The 24,467-nt window shown below is 38.6% G+C and overlaps 1 protein-coding gene across 1 annotated transcript; it reads right to left on the bottom strand.

Annotated features, from left to right (window-relative positions):
• Positions 1-5,529: 5,529 nt before the first annotated feature.
• Positions 5,530-12,798, bottom strand: LOC311268464 (interferon-induced very large GTPase 1-like; the record flags this gene model as incomplete). Its single annotated transcript, XM_084372139.1, has 4 exons — positions 5,530-10,343; positions 11,771-12,387; positions 12,547-12,652; positions 12,736-12,798. 4 exons carry the CDS (start codon positions 12,796-12,798, stop codon positions 5,577-5,579), a joined length of 5,553 nt encoding a protein of 1,850 aa, XP_084228265.1. The 3' UTR covers positions 5,530-5,576.
• Positions 12,799-24,467: the final 11,669 nt, after the last annotated feature.

Raw genomic sequence — 24,467 nt, 5'->3', positions numbered from 1 at the left:
CCGTGTGCGTCTTGCTGGCATCTATAATTTTAGTTGTAGTGTAGTTACAACTGCACTTATACAAAATGTAAAGTAAAGGATAAATATTGACTAAGATTGAATTTTATTTGCTTGGATAGCCCACAGGCAAATATAGATGCAGATATCTTAGTGAATAAATAAAACTCGTGAAATATTATGACCATGGTGCTAAATAAATAATAATTATATAATTAATAATATAAATAATTACCTACATTTGAAGTATATGAAAGTAAAACAAGTGCAGCCAATTTGATGGAGCTGAATTAATAGTAGCCTTATCTATATTTTACAGGTGTTATACTTAAGTTTCTCACCACAAGCAGCACAGACTCCAGCCATTTGTTCTGATTTGGTCTGAATTTATTCTTAGTTAGACCAACAGCTGGCGACAGTGCAATATGTTTAAAGGGGGGATGAGTGGAAGCACTGGGTGTCAGGTGCAACTGTTGAACATTTTTGGAGTTCAGTTAGGAGGGCCCCTTAGCAGAATTTTGCCTAGGGCCCCATGGAGGTCTTAACCGGCTCTGATAGGAGTCCAGTAAAGACCCTGATGAAGGCCACAAGCTGAAACATGTTGGTCCAATAATGAAGCTGTTCTGTGTACCACCAGTGAAGTGTATGGCTATGGCACACCTAGGCTAGAAAAAACTGTATGAAAACAAAGTCACTCCAAAGGGAGGAAAAAAACAACAAGGCTATGAAACAAATACTAGATCTATAAAATAAACAGAAAAAACTTACAACAGAAAATCACTCTTCTAAAGAGGAAACAAGAGATATCAAAATACAAACGTGGTGTTTGGAACAGGACAAGGCTGTGGACATGAAGGCTGGAGGCACACGAACAACCGAGGCACTCTGGCACAGGACAAAGGGAGACGCAGACTATAAGACACATGAGGTTAATGGGGAACAGGTGGAAACAATCAGGGATCAGGGGAGACGTCAGACCTGTGACACAAGAGGAAGGGCAAGTGACCTGAAACGAGAGGAGAGTTATTTTTCAAAATAAAACATGAAAATGACAAGACAGAAAAACCAGGACAAGACACCCCTCACCGCGTTGTGACAATTATTATGTTACCATAATTCACCACTGCTTCTTACCACATCCTGTTGGACAACCAGCCAGCACTTACACACACCTCAAGACTCAAGAGACTCAAGGAAGTTATATCTTAACCAAGAGTGAGTCTTTTTACTGGAAAGATTAAAAAACGTTGTTCAATCCATTTGAAAGTGAAAGCGATATGATGATGATGCACTTTGTTCAGACAATAAAGCTCAACACTGATAACTTGTTCCACTTATTATTACACTGTATTATTTTTAGAAATAAAAGAGAGATTTCAGCCTTGAGTTACCCGAGTGTGTGTGATTGGTTGCAGATGTGTTTAAGTGATTGAAGGTTGTCCAGGGAGCTGATTGGTTCCTGCCTCAAAGCCAGGAGTTTAAAGGCCGGCTCTTCCCAGTTCCTGTGGGCTATCCTCTCTCAGTCACACTGACAGGCTGTCTGTGTACTAAATGTGTTTTTGAATAAATCTTTTAAATTGCTTTGCTGCTTGGGGGATGGGAGGGGTGTCTCATTTTCATGTTGTGCCAGGGTTTCCCCTAGGCCCTGGTTGTAACATTAAGATCAATGAATATTAACACTTACAAAAATAAGACATTTTGGAAAATACAAAAGAAGTGAGCTGTGGCTCTGCTGCCTGGAATACTGAAGTATTCCAGAGTTGTAACCAACTACAAGCACCATACTTAAGTAGAAATTGGAGGAACTTGCACTTGTTGTTTTGTTGTTTTTTCCCATTTTATCCAACTTTAGAGCCTTTTCTTCCTCCACTGCACATCAGAGGCAAATATTGTACCATTTACTCCACATTTGTTTGACAACTTTAATTACTAGTTACCTTTTTAGATTACAATTTTTCATCCTTTTTGGGTTAAGGAAACCCTACTTAAGCTAAATAATTTTTGAAATCTTGGATTAGCTGAAAATGTATTGTCAAAAAGCTGAAAAGTAGAAAGTTGACTTACATACTGTTAAAGCCCAGAGAAAGAAAATTAGTTAAATTAGTTAAAAATGTGACAAATTCAGCAATGTTTTCAAACCTTTTTTTCCCATGATGAACACAAGATGACAAGCTAGCACTACAGTGACCCCTGAACATGCAGAGCAACCACAGTGATATGAACCCTTTGTCTCCCTCAAGACAGTCACCAAGCTGGAAAAAAGGCATAGTAATAGAGTGTTACTGAAATTAGTGTCTGTAATATAATTACAATAAAAATTACAACTGTATGTCGCTATTGTTGTTGTTGTTGTTGAGTGTCTTTATAATAGGTGAGCATTGCAAGACAACATCTTCCATTCATCTCGGGGCTCATCTGCTGACCAGTGTTTGTTCACAATAAATACATAACATCAGATGAGACTAACTCTCTGTCAAGCTGCATTCTTAATCATAGAACCTCTTATTTTGTGGCTAATTTTCGGTACCCTTAAGCCAAAAATCATTGGATGAAATCTTATTTGAAGCAGCTTTATGAAGGTTTAGTAAAAAGTGAAAATTTTGATGACTAAACTGAAAAAACTAAACTAAACTAAAACTGAACTACAATGGTTTTCTATAAGTAAAATGAGACCAAAATGTCCAGTGTTTTAATCAAACTAAACTTCAATACAAAAAATAAGAAAAGGATGTTAACTACATACGTATGATTAAACTTAAAGGATAAGTACCGTTTTTTACAACCTGGACCTTATTTCTGGCAAAAGATATGGTCATTTACTCACCCAGATAACTTTGGTGTCATTCGGCGTCGTTCGGACGAAATTAGATCCAGTGTAGCGGCGATATATCCTTATAATGGGAGTAACGGGGCATCGACACACAGCCTCTATATAACACATTATCTGCCACGAAACTAGTTCATTTCATCAATATTTTGTTATGAAATGCTAGCGCTATTAGCCTCTGAGTCCGGGCTCGTCTATTGTCAACATCCGGGGTCTGTAGGCTGATCTACTACCTCTGACCTGGAAGATGTCGTCTCTGAGCTGCGCGCGCACCCGCGACAGCGCGCCTTGTTTACCTGTAGCTGCTGCTGCTAGTTTGACCCCGGATGTTGATAACGGACGAGCCCGGACTCAGAGGCTAATAGCGCTAGCATATCGTAACAAAATATTGATGAAATTAACTAGTTTCGTGGCAGATAATGCGTTATATAGAGGCTGTGTGTCGCTGCCCCGTCTCTCCCATTATATGGATATATCGCCGCTACACTGGATCTAATTTCGTCCGAACGACGCCGAATGACACCAAAGTTATCTGGGTGAGTAAATGACCATATCTTTTGCCAGAAATAAGGTCCAGGTTGTAAAAAACGGTACTTATCCTTTAACATGGAAACTTGATCTTTTCAGTGTTAATCTAAAAATAGCTGACAAAATTAACACTATTTGTGATTTTGGGTTATATAATTAAAATGAATGATGGTTTAGTTTATCGCAGGTCTGTGACATATTTTGTGAAAAGAGACAATCTGGTCTTTGTTTGAAGGCTTTATTTATTTCAGTTAAAGCAAATGTTCAGCATTTTCTTTTTGACAAAGACATGACTGATATTTTTGTCAGTAACTCTGTATATCAATATACTGCAGCAATGACAGGAGAACAATTAAAGAAAAAGAAAAAAAAGTCTTTTCCAATATGGGCATGATAGAACATTTAACATTAGATGCAGATGTGTAAGAAGTGTAAGATTATCGAAATACTTGAGAAAGATAAATCATCAAATACTGTAAAAGCAATCATCAACGTTATACAAAATAAAAACAAAATTTGAAGAATAAAATGTTTTATAACAAAAAAAGCATGAGTTTGACAACAGATACAGCTCAGACACATATTTTGTACATATGTCAACTTCTACAACTCTGTCCCTTTTTATGGAGCTTAACAAGTCTCAAAGAAAAGTTTCAGGCCTTTTTTATCACCATTTCAATAATTAAGTCTCAGAACATCCCCTTTATGACTCATCCTGTCAGTTATGTAAAAGATTTTGCCATTACATTTAAAGAAAATATCACCAATGTGTCTTTTGACAAAAAATTGAATCTAGTACAAGAAAAAAAAAAATCCAATGTCAACATAAGACGTTTAAAATGACAAAGAAAAAACTTAAGATAAACCATCATCCATCAAATAAAAACATTAAGAAAAACATGTTTGTGTTACATGTAAAAATGATTTTCAGATGAGTTGGACAACAGACACAGCAAAATAATAAGAAAAATAATTCCATTCTGTTTTTCAACATGATGTCAACTTGTCAAATCAAATAAGTTTCTTGCTTTTTTATAATCAACATTTCTTTCAATCTCAGAACATCCTATCAGTTATGTAAAAACATTTATTTAGTACATGTAAGGAAAATATCCCCACTTTTTCTTTTGGAGAAACAAGGACAAGACTAGACTAGAGTGAGTTAAAATAGTATCATTCATTGAATTCTTAAAAAAAACTTATGAGGATGAAAATATTATTGTTACATGTGAAAATGATTCTCAGATGACTTGAACAACTTAAAGGTGAACAAAAGGATTCCATTGTTTTCAACATGTCAACAAGTTTTTGTCTTTTCATGGAACTCAACAAGTCTCATACAAACACAAGTTTCATGTATTTTCACAATCAACAACAATGTTATGACTTAAATATCAGTTATGCTAAATGAATTCTCTCATAACCCCTAAAACAGTCAACAAAAGTTAAATTTCAGATATTTATATAAAACTCTTAAAGTAATACTAAACATGTTGCTTGTTATGACGCTCTTAAAATGAGATCTGCATTACAGAAAAAAGGTAAGACTGTTTCTTATTTCAAATGAATTACATTATATACACATAGAACAATTTGCCTTGTCTCAACATCTTACTCTTTGAACTTTAAACAACTGTAAAAAGAACATTTAAAAAATGATGCATCTTGAATCAATAAAAATATCCTTCTCATATATATTTCAGCATACAACTTAGAATGGTTTCATGTCTGTTTGATGAGATTTTTAAATAAAACTAAAAATTAATAAAACAAAAGTCAAATCATAGCTCACGTTCCTGTTTATAATAGAATGAAAATATGTACAAAAAGATGTCCTACAAGCTACAGATACTCCTTTTATACCCTTTATACTGGATACTGATACTGCTTTTCTTAAAAAGATTGTTTTCATTTGAATATTAACATACATATTTTATACATCCTCGTCATCATGTGAAGTAAAAAAAATGCACATTTTTAGTCAAACAAAAATAAAATTGGCCTATTCTGATCTGGCTCATACTTTTAGCTGTTAAAATATCTATTGATGAAATTATAATTAGGTGCTGTTTCAGTCATTCTTGAAAGGCTTCATCCTCATTGTTGCTCTTGTTGCTCTCCTTTAATCAAATCAACAAGTCTTATCTCTTTTGACAAGTTAAATTCATTTTGGGCTGCTGTTACTTTGAGGAGATCTCAGCTGTTTTTCGGGTCACTGCAGATTTTACATTTCATCCAGACTTTTAATAGCCTCTTCTTTAGAGTGTGTTCTCCACTCACTGGGAATTTCTCCTCTGCCGTGGAATTTTAATTTATAGTGGTCTTCAAGCTGCTGTTGAAACTGACACACAAACCATTTCCAATATATCAGTTTAGACTCATCAGGAGTAATCGTCCATGTAGCATACTCCCCTCCAGCCTTTGGATACTCTTTATAAGGAATACTTTCCTCTGAATCATGATGGGGGCGGAAACTTTGATTACTTGCTACTAATGTTGTGCAGAAATCAATGACCAGTTGATCTGTGTTTCTAAAGTGCCATCCTTTAATCCCAGAGGGTCGGTGAAAAGGGACGTTGTGTTTATCAGGACTGTGATCAGCCAGTGTGTTGGTACAAACAGCTGCACAGAATGGACACTTCACCCAGCAGCAGTTACACAGCTGATCGATGAGGATTTGATCAGGCGTATTTCTGAATTCCTCCATCTTATCCAGTGAGAGGCTGCTCATCTCCTCCATGATGGATTCAAGGCCTCTCTCGATCTCTTCTTTAAGAAAGTCAAAGTTGTTTATGTCGCTGAAGTTTTGACAACAAATGGTGTCAAATGTTAGCTGATCGTTCAGCAAACTGGAGAATTCCTCTATCCACATGTCTATGTCCCCCTTCTGGGATTTGACTGTCGCTGTTGCATCAAATAAAGCTTGACTCACAAATATTTCGATGTCTTCAACATTTTTCTTGAGTATATTCTGTGCTTTATCTCTTTGTTCTGTGAAGATGTATTTCTCTACTTCCTCCTTTATAAAAGCCTCAACTTGCTCCCTTGGCTTTCTGATGTAGGTGATAAAACCATCAAAGTCCTCTTTCTCTGCCAGTGACTTCAACACATGTTTCTCTAAGTTCAACCTGTTTCCACTGAATGCTGGGAAGCTGCACCTCATCTCATCAGCGATGCCAATAGCAGTCTTGTTACAGACGGCCTCAACAGTGGAACTCTTCAGTTTTTCACAGATCAGTTCTCCAAACACAACAGCATCTGAGCTTCCTTTACAGAAGCTTCTGAAAATGTTGTAATATCGCTCTTTCTTGCTTTCTAAATAAACATGTGCATCATTGTTATTTTTGAATTTCTTGTGGGACTCTGTCAGCCAACTCTTTGCTTTGTCAAATACATACAGTACAAGATCGACTGTAAACTCCTTCTTCAGAGTATATTTCCTCTTTGATTCAAATTCTGTCACCTTTTCTTTTGCGGTTTTTGCCACTTCTTGCAAATAAGCTGGATTGTAGCCTCTTGTAGCTACAGGTTTGCTCTTGATTGCATCGAGAGAGTGTTTTTCAACATCTTCAATGAGGGATCTGATCTGTTGCTGTTCTTCATACTGAGCAGACTCTGTATTAAAGTAATTTCTTATTTTTGCGAATTGGTTGTTTGCAGCAGTAACAAATCTCTCCACTGTCCCTGCATCCTGGCCTGTTTTATGGCGAGCTACATAATGACTGTAATCTCCAACCAATGCTATCTTTTTGTAGCTGCTTCTGGACTTATTAATGAGAGCCCATTCGAAACAAAGGTATTGAAGGATTACTGACAGATCTTCTTCATAGTTGATGTCCTTAATAGGTGTTGTGCCTGCAGTTAACTCAGTAACCCAGCCTCTCCAAACTGAGTCAAACTGCCTCTTAAGTTCCTCTTCATCTTTTACCTTGTCTTTTAACTCATGAGCAAGCTCTTTACCCTTCTCCAGCAGCTTGCTTTCAAACTTTGTCTTCTTCTCATCAAGCTCTTTACAGGCATTCTTCTGCTGGATAACTTCATCCAGTTTTCTTTGGACTCCTCTCACTTGTTCATCATGAAACTCCTTAATTTTGTTTTCAAATCGGCCTCGCCACTGAGCCAACATTTCTTTGTCTCTGTCATCATTAAAGTGCTTTGTCATTGCTTTTTTGATTTCTGTATATGTTTTGCTCATTTCTTTATTAAGATAACTGAGCTCAACCTTGTCAAGTTTTCCATTTTCTATTCTGTTGTAAAGCTCGTTTTCAATGGTCAACATATTCCTCCTCAGGGCCCAGGTCCAGTCCCCATATTGGACCTCAAGTTTTCTGTACACTGCGATTTCATGTGTGTTTTTGAAACTGAACACAAAGTTTTCGTTCAGCAGGGCATTCCACAGATCATGAATTTTACTTTTGAACTGTTCCAGAGTGATCCCTTCAGTCTGTGAAGCTTTAGAGAGGATGAAGGTCTTCAGCTCTTGGATGCTCTCACTGTAACCTGGATTTGGAGGAGCCATCGGTGGACTTCCCTCCCACAGTTGGGCAAAGTACTTCACATCTTTTTGAACATCAAATGCAATGACGTCACTGAAGCACTCAGCATTACAACCCTCCTCTTTGGCTGCTAGTTGGGCCATCTTGTCCAGTTTGTCTTGCAGGCGTCTCTTTCCATCCATGTTCATTTCTGTAGCTGCAATATCTGTGACATTCTGATGAACAAACACACAACTTGGAGAAAGCTTAACTTTCTTCATCCTCATGAAAGCCTGAACAACAATCTGCAGAACATCTTGCATATCAGCTGGATTCTCCCCAAAGATGTTGATCAATGTCATGTTTCCCAGACCAACAACAAATGTTGCCAGTTCATTGTCGTGGTGAAGAGTGGTGTTACCTTCCAACTCAAGAGCACGCAGTCCTTCAGTGTCCACCACCAGAACGTAGTCAAACTGAAAGTCTTTCTTGATCTCCTCTGACACTCTGACCAGCTGCATGAAGGCACCCTTGGTGCACCTGCCAGCACTCACTGCAAACTGCAACCCAAACATGGCATTCAGCATTGTTGATTTTCCACTGCTCTGTACGCCTAAAACTGACAAAACAAAAACTCTCTTGTTGCCCAGTTTCTTGATGACTTCATCTAACAGACTAGAGATCCATGTTAAAGGCACATGACCTGCATCACCATCCATCAGCTCTGTTGGGTGTCCTGATATCATCAGCTCTGCAGCCAGCTCAGGGTATTTAGACCAGTCAGTCTGTCCCCTCGTTGGTTGTTTCTTCAGAGATTTATGGGCTTCATAGATCTGTCCCATTTCTCTAAACATGTGCTCCAAGCCAAAAGTTGCTGACTGTAGTTTGGTTGATATTTGTTCGAGCTCATTTTGCTTCATTTTTAGCTGATCAGATTTGTCATGCTTCTTCTTCTTCAAAGCCAAGACCTCAGACCATTTGTCATCATAGCTTTGGAGAATTGAAGAGAGATCGTCTGTGCAGAGGGCATCCATTAAGATCTGAGTCCATTTCAGGAAATACTCTCTGTCTGTTGATTTCAAAGATGAGAGGTTTCCAAAAAATGACTTCATCAGCTCACTACAGGAAGCTGCATGCTTGCATTGATCTTGTCTTATTTGCTCCAGTTGTTGTTCCTTTTCAGATTTCTCCTTCTCAATGTTTCCTGTGAGGCGATGCAGTTCTTTGTTTGTTCTGCACCACTTGCTCCACAGTTGGCCTTGGCATTGGAGAAATGTATCTTTAATCTTTAGACCATCCATCCCCTGAAGCAACTTCACTATTCCCTCAGCAGCAGATTTCCCTTTTTGGCAGAGACTGTCATCTTCATCCACTCTGATTCCAGAGACCTCAGCCATGGTTTCAAGCTGGAAGGATGCATGTGGTCCAGACAAAATGTTTCTAATGATTCCTTTCAGTTCTTCAGAAACATCTGACTGGCTTCTGTCCTTCAGACCCATTCTGTATTTTCTTTTTGTCAACTGAACTGCACCACTGTCATTATCAGCAATTAGCATAATGAGAGGCTTCGGAGCCTTGTAAAGAGCAGAGATAACTGTAGAACTTTTGTCACATTTTTCCAGAGTTGGGACAAGAACAACATTGACTGAAGATTTTTCAGTCAGTATGTCACGCTGTTTTTCATTCAACAGAGCATCACCGTGAAGATTACAGAAGGCCATGCAGTCAGTAAAGGCATCATTGGGTTTTCCAGCTGGGCAGTACCAGGCAATCTCTGCCACTCCATCCATCAAATGGCGAGACTTTGTGCTACCTTGACAGTTTCTGTGGAAGAAGGTGTTGTGACGGTCGTTGATCAAAGTGTTCATCAGCTGAGATTTAGATTGAGACAGTGAACCCAGACGGAAAAATGACACCATGGGTGTCTCAGCATTGCAGATGGGCATACTCTTCATGGTGACAATGTTTGATTTATCTTTGCTTTGAGTTATCTTCCATGTTTTTCTTATTTGTCTGAAAGGCCACAGAGGACATTCAATGTCCATTGTGACTGGGCCAGGAACAAGCAAAGGTACAGCGTACTGACATTGTGACAGCTTTGTAATCATGTTCTGCTTAAAAAAGCTGTCTGAGCAGTGAAATACTGCCATCTGAACGTCCATTGGATGCACATGAGACTGTTTTGATTGATCAGAGTCTACACTGGTGCCATAAAGAGCGTCTAAGTCATTGTCATCTGTTTCAACAAAATAAAAATGGCTGACCTCAGGACTGTCTTGTCTTACAGGAATATATCTGGCTCTGTAGTCTAACATCATCAGCCTGTGAAGAAAAGTATGAGCTAGATCTTTCTCACATGTCTCATGATCCTGTTTCACAGGTGGACCTATCTGAAGAAAATCTGATGGTGAAAACTTCTGTTGATGTTTGTCTTGAAGGTGAAGTCTGCCGAGCAGTGTTTCAGTTTGTGCTTGATATTGTTTCATCCTGTTGGTCTCTTCAGAAATCTTCACTGACTGCTGTAAATAAGTAATTAAAAATGCACTGTATGTAAGCAATTATATTGATATAGGATGGGATATAAAGTAAATAGTACTAAAGATCTTGTTAATAAAGTTAGGAGTCTCTTACCTTATCCTTGTTTCCACAAAGATTCATATCTGAAGTACCTGTAGTAGAATAATTAACTTCATCATAAGAAGGTCAGAGCAACGTGCGATAACATTTAATTTAATGACCAAAATCAGTTATGTTTTTGAAAGTTTCATGTTATTGTACTATGAAAAAATGTTAATAATTACAAAATCTTACCGTTCTCTTTGGTTGCAGATGGTACAGACTTGATTTCAGACTCTCCTGCTACTGGTGTGTTGTTGTCATTCTTCTCGCAGTGTTCAACATCAGCAGGTTTGTCCACTGGATCACACTCAGAAACAAAATTATTTCATTTCATTTTTAAGATCTACAACACACAGTAGTACCACCAGAAATAAAATCAAGGAAAGCAATATGCACAAACTAAATGCAATCAGGTTTGTAATTTAGTGAGAAGAAAGTAAGTTCTTCTGGGAAAATGTTTCCAACTCATCCATGTGTCTGACCAGGAGATCCATGGAGTCAAACTGTTCAAGTCTTAACTAAAAACATAAACAGCTCCAATCTTCAGTTGAAGGTCTAACTTTAGAAAAATAGGTGGCACTAAACATAAATACTGCTGTGAGTGCTGAAGTTGAAAAGATCTCACCTTTAAGTTGGTTTTAGCTGCACTCTCCTCCTCCTCCAGCTCATCTCCTGCAGGATAATGTAACAACAAACAGATCGCAGGATTGAAGTTGTCAGTGAACTATTCAAGCTGAAGAAGATTTTTTTGCAAAAATGATGTGTGTATTCAAAAAGTTAATTGTTCAACAAGATGCATCTCCTCTATACCAAATAGAGATAATGCGTTTCAATATTAAAGCAACATTATGTAGAAATTGGCACTTTGTGCAATTTGGCACCCCCACAGTTTCTGTATTTCTCTGTCCCTGAAGGTGGTGGGCCCACAGGGTGGCGGCTCCATGTACTTTGTTCAGGCTGTGCCTGGCTGATACCCATGGGTCAATGCAAGGCCACCAGACGCTCTCCAACGAGCTGACATTTCAGTTATTTAAAGGTACAATAACTGACTTTTGGCCTCATGGGGGCAGCAGAAACAAGTTGTGAACACTGCCTTTAGATATTCTGAGTTGATATTGTGAACTTGTTAGCAAACAGTTGCATATTTATACATTCAGTAGTTAGAAAACATATACATTTAATGGGACTCATGTTTCAGCTACCTGAAAAACCTAAGTCCATTATTCACACTGTTTTTGGTCTGTGTGTGGTCTCCACCAACTCTAGAGGGAAATATCTGTACATTTTATCTTGATAAAGCAATGTAGGTGTTATCTAAGAATACCAACATCAAAATCTCTCCTGTTTGATTTTGCTGAAACACTGATGAATCTATGCTTTCTTCTTCATGGGATTTGTGGTCCAGTCGTTCTTTCTGTTCTTTATTTTCATCACACATCGGTCCACTGTAGCAGTGTGGATCATTTTCAGAGACCATGATGTCTATTTTGTCCAACAGAGCTATGATCTCTTTTTCATCCATCATACTTCTTGTACATGTGTGATATCTTTTTTCAGCAAACCTGCTGTTAGATTTCAGGTCTGTCAGAGCACTTTCACATTTTTCATCTGACTCATGAATCACAACTGTCATTAAATAAGCGAGTGAGCCTTTCCCAAAAGCCTTTTCTAACCACTGCACTCCTGAGCTGTAATGGCTGTTATGCTGACCATTTGGTAACAGTAAGAGAAAGAAATGAATTCCCTCATTTAATGGGAATTGGTCAGTGTTTTGTAGGCCAAGCATGTTAATGACAGAGATGAGCCTACCACATAAATCATACAGTTTGGCTGAAAACTGTTCCACATTAGCCTGCTCATCATGATCAAGTAAGATGTTTTTAGATCCAATCTCAATAGAATTTGTGTCACCAATTAACACAAGTGTGAGTTCAGGCAGCACTTAAAAAAACAAATAAAACATCAATATGTTAAACTGCAGAAATCATTTAAAATCAACAGTATCACAGTTATACAGAGTTTACAGAAAAAACAATGACACAATCAAAGGTAATAAACAAATCTCACATTCTCAAAATGACTTATAATTAAGTTTATTACCTTTGTCATTGGATGCAGATGATCCTGATTTGATTTCAGACCCTCCACCTGTGTCATTATTGTTCTGTGACTGCTGGTCTTCATCAGGTTCATTCACTGGATCACACTGAGAAAGTGGATAATTTTATTGACCAACTCATCACATCAGACCCACTGAGATGAAGATGTGTTTTGAAATCTTACATTTACCTTGGTTTCATCTTCACTCTCCTGTAACTCCCGATTGCAACATGATGAGCATAAACGCATCATTATTGGTAAACTCCTTGTCCTAAGTTTAAATTAGGTTGTTTTTAAACTTTAAAGTTACCCTTTAAATTTGTCTCAGGTGGTGTTACAGAGTTGCCTTCAGACTCTTCAGCCCTTCCAGCTCGTGTCTCGTCTTGGTTCTCCTCCTCTGTCTTATCGGTTCTTCATGCTTTATAAAGAACAAGGGCAAAGTCAGTTAGACAAATACTGTGATAAGCTATTACTGCAAGATTGAATCACCATTCAAGCTGAATGGGCAAAGTATTTAACCAATAGAATATGAGTCTATCCTTTTTGTAGATTTTGTAGATATTGCAATATGAAAAATTTACCAAATTGCATTTCAAGATTCAAAAACATAATTGTCCATCAATGCAGGCAATAAAGCAACTTAATTTCACTAATCAATTTTAGAAAAAATAACTATAACTAAAAAGCTATGACACCCCTTGGCCTTACGTCACTGAACATGTTTCCTTCACATTCCACAGTAGCTTTGTAAACATGATGGAGGCAGATGACTAAAGGCTGCTGGACTACTGAATGGAAAAGTCCCACTGCAGCCAGTGTTTCTTCCTTTTAACACTCTTTCTCAAACTGAGAATGGGCTGTGGTTAATAGTTGGACGTTATACCATCACTACCAGACGCTGTCGTTTCAGCATGATTAACATCATTAGCATGGAAAGAAATAGTGTGGTGGGGTATACTTCCCTAGTACACAGCAAGGTGTAGTGCTGGTGAATACAGTCTAGAATCAACTCCTCCCCAACAAATTCCCTAATCAGGTCCAAGCTATAAGGTACCTGTGTGCCATGTTCTGCCTCTGCTTCCTGCTCTGTCTCTGCTGTGGCTGGCTGTGTTTGGTGTCCCAGTTTGCCCCTTACCAGAGTGTTTTCTGTGTTTATGTCTAGTGCCATAAGTGGTGAGTAGGCTTAGTGAAGTGCAGTGAACCTAGTTTCCCCTTTTTTCGGGTTCACCTGCACAATAACGCTGCTGTTTTGTCCTCAGTTTTGCCTTCAGATTTGTGTTATGTCCTTTTGCCTTTAGTTTTGCCTCTTGTTTAGTTTTGTGTTTTAAACCAACTGGGTAACTTACTTTACTTTGTTGTTTTTATCTTGTTTATTTGATTACTTGTTTTCTGACCATTTGTTTAGTTATTTTCGTAAGAAGAGTGCCATATTGTTGGAAGGCTAGGCAGCCGTGGTGAGGTCTTTGACTAAGAAGTGGGCTTTAATTTTGAAATTCCTTATCAGAAGCTCCTGATAGTTTATTTTTACGTTTTACTGATTATTCACACAATTGAAATGCCATGGCCTCCATCTTCTAAGGCTTCAATGTGATCAGAATTACGATTGTAAAATGAATTGAGTAAATAATCAATGAATGAATTCCTTAAATGCTCAATTAATTCATCAATTAACAGACTGACTGAATAAATGAGAAATTGCGTTCATAGGTCATTGCTTTTATTTTGAAATTTGTTCTTGCGCTGCATTACCGTAAAACATATCTACAGGCACCACAAAACAACTGGGGGCTAGTTTGACCGTGGGTTTTCGGAGTGGAGGCGGGCTTGACCGCAGTTGCACTCAACTCCCTGCCTTGTTGTCCGTTTCTGGGTCCTACCAAAACACATTGCAACATTAGGGCAAATATTGGTATGTGCAATTAATTTTAATGAATTAACCTTAAAAGTTCTAAATAATTAAACGCTTGACAACCTTGATTAAAAAAAAATACATACAGTACATACGTATAACATCAATTGTAGATAAAGATAAAATTACATCTGTCTGTTTTTTGATGCAGTAAAGAGTTAAATGTTTACCACCAGTTAGGAGATTAGGTAGAAAAGATCAAATTAAATGAATATTAAACTTATTTCAAATTTGAATTTTGGTCTTGCATTTAGGAAATATGTCCACAGTTCTTAAACATTCTACATAAAGGATGGTAAAGTAAAGGTAACCCATTTCAAATATGATTATTAATCTGATAATAAAAACTGTTATACATCTGTAACAAAGCTGAATAAACTCACCTTTGTGTTGTAATAGTTCTGCCTGGTCTGAGTCGATGTGCTGCCTTGTTACAAATCCTTCAAAATAACCAGAGATCACAATATGAGCTGTTGGTCTGCCCCTCACAAACTGTCCTGTCTGCGATGCAAAATAACCATCTGCATTTATATATACCAGTGATAACAAAAAGTGAAAGTAGTTCAGCTCTAACTCGTGATTTCCCCGAAACCCTACAACTGATACCATTGAATCAACAAAACAAACAATGTTCAGTGCTCTTTCAAATCCTTACTTAAATCTGATTTTTTTTAAAAGAAAGATGTATAGCTATACATACTGTATATTCTACGGTAAAAAGTAGAATGTTGTTTACTAACAGTTAGGAGATTAGTTAAAAAATAATGACCAGTGGCTATAAAAGGAATGAATATTAAATCTACGGTAATATTAAAATGCTATAAGTTGGCAGTGAGAATAAATAATCTTTTAAAACAGCACGTCTGTACATAGGTGACTCTGAGTTTTTGTCCCCACAGGGAATCGGCTCAAAAAAAGTGAAGGAGGTGGGATGTGTCATCAAGGATTTTATAGACCAGTCTGTTCACGCAGGGTCTGAGTTATGTGGGAGCCAACGGGAGCTGAACTCCTATAAGGTGGGGTTTGATCTCCCATGAAAGCAATAAACTCATACATCTGTGGGGGTCACTAATACATTACCATCAACTGTTATTTTAATCCCAAAATAATGCATTTTTCATGTAATGAGTATTTTTTTAACATTGATATAAATAAGTTAAAAGAAACATGTTTTTCAGAGGAACTACGCACCATATTCTCTTGTAAGTGGCAGTGACAATGACCACGTTGTGAAAAACTGTCTACAACACATTCTTTACTATTTGGGCCTACTTGTTAGTTTGGCAAATGTTACACATGAAGATATTTCTTTATTTGTGTAAAAAAGGTTGTATCCCTTTGTTCTAGTGATATATTTGCATATAGAGTGGGGAAGTGGGCTCAAATCCAGTGGTGTAAAGTAACGAAGTACAAGTACCTCGTTACAGTACTTATTAAGTAGATTTTGGGAGTATCTATACTTGAGTTTTTAATATTTGTTTCAATTTTTACTATTACTACATTATAAAGAAAAAATACGTACTTTTGCTCTGCTAGATTATCATAGGACACTGTCGTTGCTCGTTACAAAACAATATATTTGAATAACAGCCCAATTGTCTCATGATATTGTATCCGGGCTGAATGTATTCACGACACGTGCGAAAAACTGACGTTAGTCTCGCTGTAAACCGCGAACGTAATCATGGCAGCAGCCTCGTCCACTGACACTGTTGGAGGAAATATGGATGATGCTGCCACAACGGCATCCGCTAGTAAGGCTAACTCGGAGGAAGAACAACACCCGTGGCCGTATTTTAAACAAATGTTTTCTTGTGTGGGAATGAGAGAGCAGAGGGAGTTAGGGGAGAGGGATGGAGGGAGTAAGCAGAGGGAAGGAGTAAGGTGAGAGGGATGGAGGGAGTATAAGGAGAGAGGGAAGGAGTAGAGGGAGGTATAAATACTGTTAATTAGAGCTGCAACGATGTTGTATCAAGCTGTTGTTAATCCAAAACTATTTTGATAATAGATTAATCGTTTTGAGTCATATTTTTAAGGAAGAAAAGGCACATTTCTCAAATTCCAGATTCTTAAAAGAATATTTTCTGGTTTATTTCCTCCTCTATGGCAGTAAACTGAAAATCTTTTAAGTTGTGGACATAACAAAACATTTGAGGACATCATCTTGTGCTTTGGGAAACTGATCCACATTTTTAACCATTTTCTGACACATTATAGACCAAATAACTAATAAATTAATGGAAAACATAATCGACTGATTAATCTACTGTTAATAAAGTTTAAATTGAAGAATTGAATTTCTGGCTGTTTTATTTTTTTGTACTTTTACTTTTACTTTTAATACTTAAGTACATGACAAATACTTGTGATACTCAAGTACATTTCATGTAAGCTACTTTAAGACTTTTACTAAAGTAAAAGTAAAAGTTTTGTCATGGGTAACTTTTACTTTTACCAGAGTCATTTTCAAGTAAGGGATCTTTACTTTTACTCAAGTATAGCATGTCAGTACTTTATACACCACTGGTGGTGGAGAAGCGAAAGGGCAGCCCAACGGCAGTGGGCAGCCGGTCTGTCTGCTCTACCTAAAGAGCCCAGATAAACTCTGATGGTGAAGAGCGGCTCTGCAGAATAAGTGACCCCGACAAGAGCAGCAGAAGACCAAAGAAGAGGGTGAAGAAGGTTGGTGTGTAACGCAAAACATATTGCAAGGTAATGCAAAAGCACTGAGCAGGGCTTAAGTTATGCCTGATCCTGCCATAACAAGATCTGGGACATCCTAGATCCGGCATCTCTTTTGTCACTATCAAATACATTTGGTGAAATATTTAATGTTATCTATCCTGTGCTTCTTTTATTTCCCACTTAGGTTTCTCAAAAATCACTAGTTTGCCTATTATGCAGGCAAATTTTAAAGAGATAGAGGGATCGGTTATGTCACGCAGAGATGCAGGCATTTTTAATCAGATTTAAAAAGAGAGAGAGGGAGCAGTCATGTCACGCAGAGATGCCAGGCATTTTAAATCAGATTTAAAAAGAGATAGAGGGAGCGGTCAAGTCACGCATAGATGCAGGCATTTTAAATCAGATTTAAAAAGAGATAGAGGGAGCGGTCATGTCACGCAGAGATGCAGGCATTTTTAATCAGATTTAAAAAGAGATAGAGGGAGCGGTCATGTCACACAGAGATGCAGGCATTTTAAATCAGATTTAAAAAGAGATAGAGGGAGCGGTCATGTCACGCAGTGATGCCAGGCATTTTAAATCAGATTTTAAAAAGAGGTAAAGGAATGAAATGATGAAACTAGTGTGGTTAATTCAAGCTGATGTGTATAGGTGCAAGTCTATGACACTGTCCGGAGTACTGAAATAGATCAGAGGTGATCGAGACGAGTCGACAGGGAGGTGAAGGGACAGTCAAGGAGGAAAAGAGAAAAGGAGGGAGAGAGTGTGTGCAAACAGTAACGACAATCAGCTGTTACTATGCACATCTCCCTGCTGATTTTGAGGGATTATTGTGAATGCTCTGATTTATTTAATGTAAATAAATGAGGCTCAGTTTGTAACAACAGTTTTAGTTTTGTTTACTGCTAACCCCCAGGTGTTGTCCGATGGGCTCCAGGATTCTGTCTGTCTCACCCTGTCTGTGTTCGGAGCATTGCATAAATTCTTGCCGTGACCCTCTTGGGGCTCGACAGCTGAGTGATTGGTCAGCTGAATGCTTGGCACTGATCTGTTATTTTTAATCAAGCTTGCTGGTAAAAGGGAGATAAAGTTCACATTAGGTGCAATAATGTGCAAATAGTGAGAAGATGGGAAAAGTTTAATTATTTCCCAAGTTAAAATCTTTCCTCATGTCTGGATCGTCCTTTCAATACAACATATCCACAATGATGAAGGAATAATAGATGATCAATCGCAATGCTATCTACTGCCAGCCAGGGGTGGACTGGCAATCTGGCAAACCGGGACAAATCCCAGTGTGCTGGCGCATTGTTGGGCTGGTCAGTCGCATTCTTTTACACTGGTCTACCCTTTTACCAGCCTGCTATCATCAATTCACCAGGTTAAAAGTTCCCAATGTATCAGCCTTTATGGTGAATGTATAGCTAGTAGGCTACCACTTTCCCTGGTTGTATTTCACTGTAACTGTTGGTCTTGAGTTACAACCTATTTTTTATCAATTTGTGTTTTGCCTTTGGCTATGGGAATGTCCAAAAAACAATGTATAGGCTTAGGCTATCCACTATTTATTTAATTAGGTTGTTTTCTTCCCAAAAGTTAGGAAGGAAGGTGTGCTGGGAAATTTGTTTGACCAATGGCCTTACCTACCCCTGTTGCGTTAACAATCTAGAGACGTGCATCAACTACAGCAAGATCAGATGAAAGAGTCAAAAAGTAAAGGAGGAGCTGAAAAGTTTAGAGAGAAAAGGAAGCAGAAAAGGAAGTTCAGGTTTACATATACCAAAGAAATCGACCAACTGGTTGGCCATCATTATCCTCAAGTGGCGAGCACTGTTGTTTTATTACTTACTGATAAATAACGTAGTGTTTACTTTACATGCTGTGCTAAATGCGCATGCTAACATGTTACCTATGTAGCTCCTCACATCAAGTACTTTATAAGGTTACTTCACTGTGGTCTGTTGGCCACTTGTCACAAATGGACCTGTAAAAGACAAACGTTAAACAGATTGTATGTGTAGACAGTTAAGGTATAAGTACTAATCTACAGTAAGCAACATTATGTGACAGGGACGAATGAATAACATTAGCAATATTTACCTGAGCAAAATGTCACACAAAACTTTGATCTTGTTCACTGATGCTGCTCATTTCCCCCAATTCCAGATCAGATTTCTGCTGGAACATGTCTGGTTATAAAGTTATTGGTTTATATACAGTTATTGTGGTGAAATTTACGTGTACTTTGTTTAAGCTTTTGTGTTGTAACTTTGCATTTTTCATCGTCGACACTTCTTGGTTTTGGTTTCTTTGTCGTTTTTTTTTATTCAGCTTTTCATTAAAAGCTCACTTTTGTTTCTCAATCCTGCCGATCAACCGTGTGTTTCTGCATTTGGGTCCTCACCTTCTCTCAAACCTTGACATTTCCCACTGTTATTGACACTGATCTTCCCAATCAGATTCAACAAGTAAAAGTCTGGTTGACAAAAGTCTGATGTGATTCCTGGTTAATGTTGTTGTGTTTTTGGAATTTGCAATCGGGGTTTCCAACTTGCTGTTGTGTTTTCTGACTTGCTGTTTGATTTGGATTTGACGTTGTGATTTGCACCATAATATTGAGTGCCTCTGTAGTCTAATCATGCTTGTGTAGAACATGATAGGATAGCATTATTGTATTTATTTTAGAACATCTTTAGGATTGATGGGATCTTCAATCTAAATAGGATTATTTGTTTTGTAGGAAAGATAATAAAAGTATCTCTTAAATTTTGGTTATGAAGAAATCAGCCGTGATGTTTACTTCCATGTTTGCCGCATCTCGGCACCAGTGTGTGACTGTCGGCTTTGTATTTGTATTTTGTAATACTGTAGCTCTGAAAACAAATAGCTCCATACAAAACCAGAATAGCCCCAGCTATCAATCCATCCTCCTGGATAAACAATCCCATTAGACGCCATAAAAGGAAAGCTGAGCGGCGATGGAAGAAGACAAACCTTCACATGAAGGAGCTATTAACCAGCTTGAATCAGGTCATAAAATATGTGAGAGTGGCATATTTATGTGGTGGGTATACTCCCCTAGTACAGAGTAAGGTGTAGTGCTGGTGAATGCAGCCTAGAATCAACTCCTCCCCAACAAATTCCCTATAGGGCCAAGCTATAAGTCACCTGTGTGCCATTGTCCTGCTCTCTGTCCCTGCTGTGGCTGGCAGTGTTTGGTGTCCCAGGAATGCTAGAAAAACCCTTTCCTATAAAGGCATATTACCACCTGACATGTGTATTATAGTGGAGTGTCTTTGTTTGAAGCAGCTGTCCATGTGAGGAATCCCTGTTTGCCCCTTAGCAGAGTGCTTTCTTGTTTATGTCTGGTGCCATAAGTGGTGAGTAGGCTTAGTTTTTAAAATGTATTTTAACATGCAGTAAGCCTAGCTAACTTTAGTTTCCCCTTTTTTCAGGATCACCTGCACAAAAACACTGCTGTTTTGCCTTTAGTTTTAAACCAACTGGGTTACCTTACTTTACTTTGTTTTTGTTACCTTGTTTATTTGATTACTTGTTTTCTGATCATTGATATAGTTATTTTCCTAAGCAGAGTGCATATTGTTGGGAGGCTAAGCACCCGTGGTGAGGTCCCTTCACTTTTTGCATGAGTAAACACACAGGTATACACTATTGACTTCACCGTTTTGCTGTGAGGTTTGCTGTGCTGCACTGAAGGTGAGTAGTGGTAGCACCCCTGGACACTGCCTCTGTGTAGTCTGCCGTAAATAAAGTAATTTCATTCACCTTACTGATTGATGAGTTTTCTGTTTGCTCAATAACCCTATCTTTTCCCCCTCAGCAGTTCCCCTTGCCTGTCTACACTGATTATTTTGATTGTTTAAAATAAAACCTTGAATTTACGTCATAACTCACGTCTCTGCCTATTCATTAATGAGCCTGTGTCCTCTTCTATTTCCCAACCAATCTCAGAGGTTCAAATATCTTGGGGTTGCAAGTCCCCGGGTGGCGTTGTTCGGCTTCCCCCCTTAGTGCCCCTCACCACAATCAGGATAGAACAGTTATGTTTATGGATAGGATGGGCGAGGATAGGTTGGGTTAGTGTAGAATACATCAGCTATTTAACATGAATTTTAAAATGACTTTCAGAAGGGCCTTGAGAATGCTCTGCTCTCTCTGCACAGAGTTGCTCCACCCCTGGAACAGCTTCTTCACACATTCTGTTGGACAACCAGCCAGCACTTACACACCTCACTTTGACTTAAGGAAGTTATTTCTTCACCAAGAGTGAGTCATGTTACTGGAAAAAATGTTGTTAAACCCGTTTGAATGTGAAAGCAGAACTGACAATGCACTTTGTTCAGACAATAAAGCTCAAAACTGATAACTTGTTCCACTTTTTTCACACTGCATTATTTTTAGAAATAAAAGATTTCAGCCTTGAGTTACACTGCAGTAAAGTATGACATGGTCCCCACTCTTTTTGTGTTTCTTGTTGATTCCTTGTTCATCCTTTCTCTCCAGTTGAATAATCTTTTGCCTGAAGGTTCTAACTGAGTGAAATGACCTGCACCAAAGTGAAAAAACACAAATGTTGGCATGTCAGATAGGCTGTGACTTTAAATCTAGAGGGACCAACTGACACTATTCTTGTGAAGGCAACAATAAAGATGTTAATGGATGAAATGACGAAGGTCAGTCTACTGCACTTTCCAAAAAGGCAGTGATCAGATTCAGAAAACAAATGAGTCACTGAGACGCAGGAGAATGTAGCAGATAGCCAGTCCTGACCTCCCTGGGGCCCAAAGCAAAATAATAAGGTATGATAAGGGGCCCTCCTTCCTGGCCTGTGAGCCATGTCAACCTTTGCCATTGCCGTACAATCACACCTGATACCCCAGTGCTCCTACTACAGTCCTACCCCCTTTGAAACGGCATGCTTCATCTGACGAAATAGGAATAACTATACAGAAGAGAGTGAGGTATAAACAAATACAATATTTTCTATAGAATTTTAAAATCAATGAATATTAATACTGACAAAAATAAGACATTTTAGAAAATACTAAAGTGAGCTGTGGTTCTGCTGCCGGGTAATAATTACAGCCCTTACAATTATATACAAAGAGTTCTGGCTGTACAGACATCAGCCTATAGACTTTGGCTGCAGCTGTATGTCTCAAATAGTCAACTAAAACCTTTACTGTCATTTACTGAAGTATTCTAGATTTGTAACCAACTACATTTACATCACAGCACCATTGGAGGAACTTGTACCCCCATTTTATCCAATTTTAGAGCCTTTCTTTGCTCCACTGCACATCAGAGGCAAATATTGTACCATTTACTCCACATTTGTTTGACAACTTTAATTACTAGTTACCTTTTTAAATTCATCCTTTGTGTTAAGGAAACTCTACTTTTTAAGCTAAATAAACAATTTTCAAATCTTGGATTAGCTGAAAATGAATTGTCAAGAAGCTGAAAAGTAGAAAGTCGACATACTGTTAAAGCCCAGAGAGTGAAAAAAAAAGTTAAATTAGTTAATGTCGCAAATTTAGCTTTTTTTCCCATGATGAACACAAGATGACAAGCTAGCACTACAGTGACCCCTGAACATGCAGAGCAACCACCGTGATATGAACCCTTTGTCTCCCTCAAGCCAGTTACCAAGCTGAAAAAAGGCATAGTAATAGAGTGTTACTGTAATCAGTGTTTGTTATATAATTACAGTAGAAATTACAACTGTATATCGCTGCTGTTGTTGAGTGTGTCACAATCTGGCTCTTTGGGCCATGACAAGACGGGAGACACACTGAATTAAGGAGGTTTAATAATAATAACTTTATTTTTAAAGCACTTTTCATACATTAAAAATGTAGCACAAAGTGCTTTACATGTTTTAAAAACAACCCTCATCCCGCCCTACCCCACCCAAGGCCCCAACCCCAGCACATATAAACGTACACACATGCACACACACACACACACACACACACACACAAATAAAATTGATCTTAAAGGGGACATATTATGCAAAACTGACTTTTTCCTTGCTTTAGTATGTATAGTTGCGTATCCGGAGTGCCTCCCCACCCCCTAAGCATGAGTTTTGACAACTAAGTCAATATTTTGTACCTGGCAGAGTCAGGAATTGAGTCTCTAAATGAGCCGTTTGGATTTCGACCGGATTGTGACGTCACAATCCGGTCTTTTGCATACTCTTTGCGTATCTCCTCCCACATTACACCAGCTACCTGAACGAGGATCCGCCATTTTTTTCCCCTCGCTAACTTGTACGCGACAGCCTGACCGCTACCATGTACGACCCGAAAGCCAAGCACTGCTGCTCTGTCGTCGGATGCACGGATCGTCCTGTTTCGCTACATCGCCTCCCTACCAAAGAGGATATCAGAGCGAAGAGGCTACTTTTTATTTATCAGGGTCCTAGCTTCAGTGAGGAGAAGCGTTATGGTCTGTGCCAGTCACTTCACACCGGACTGTTTCAGCAACCAGGGTCAGTACAACGCTGGACTGGCAACGAGATTGTCCCTTAAAAGATGGATCCATACCCGCTGTCAGTGATGGAACTGTAAGTATTTAAAAAACAGTGTAGTTTGTGTTACTTTGGCCGTTTAGCACATGAGCTAATGCTAACCGTGGATGTAAATATGAGGCTGAACCAACATTATCAACGTTGGGCTTACTGGCCGTAGGATTCACGATAATGTTAATGATACGAAGCGTTAATGTGTCATATCAGCACTCTTTTAAAACATGACGGTGAATTGAGAAAATGAATTAGTATATTGAGATTTTATCGCTTCTAACCGGCCGGTGAACCACTGCTCGGCCATGAACATGGGGAGGAGACGGGGTGAAATGTCTCAGTTGTTCGCGGACAGTGAGCTGCTGCTCCGCGGTGAACATGCAGAGGAAACGGTATGAACTGGTCTGTTATTCTCGGCCAGTGAGCTACGTTCATTCATTAGCATGTTGTGCTAAAGGACAGTGTGTAAGCAAACTTCTAGAAGCGTGTCTTGTCTGAATGCACTACTGACTGTGTGACAGCCCGAGGAGCTGCTGTAGTTTGGCAGATGTCATGGCTCTGGGAGACTGTCCTCTGACCGTTTTTCTGTGTGTTGGTATACATGTAATATGTGTGTAGCGTTAGCCGTAGCGTTAGCTGTAGGCTACAGCTATCAGAGCGAAGAGCTGTAGGCTACAGCTAACGGTATAGCTAATGCTACAGCCTGTAGCGTTAGCTGCTGGCATGAGAGACCAGACCTGAGAGTATCAAAACGCTATCTGCAGTAAAGCAGTCACT

The sequence above is a fragment of the Pagrus pagrus genome, assembly GCF_965226575.1.
Source record: "Pagrus pagrus genome assembly, chromosome: 13".
Classification (NCBI taxonomy): Eukaryota; Metazoa; Chordata; class Actinopteri; order Spariformes; family Sparidae; genus Pagrus; species Pagrus pagrus.
This window is presented reverse-complemented; position numbering and strand designations above follow the sequence as displayed.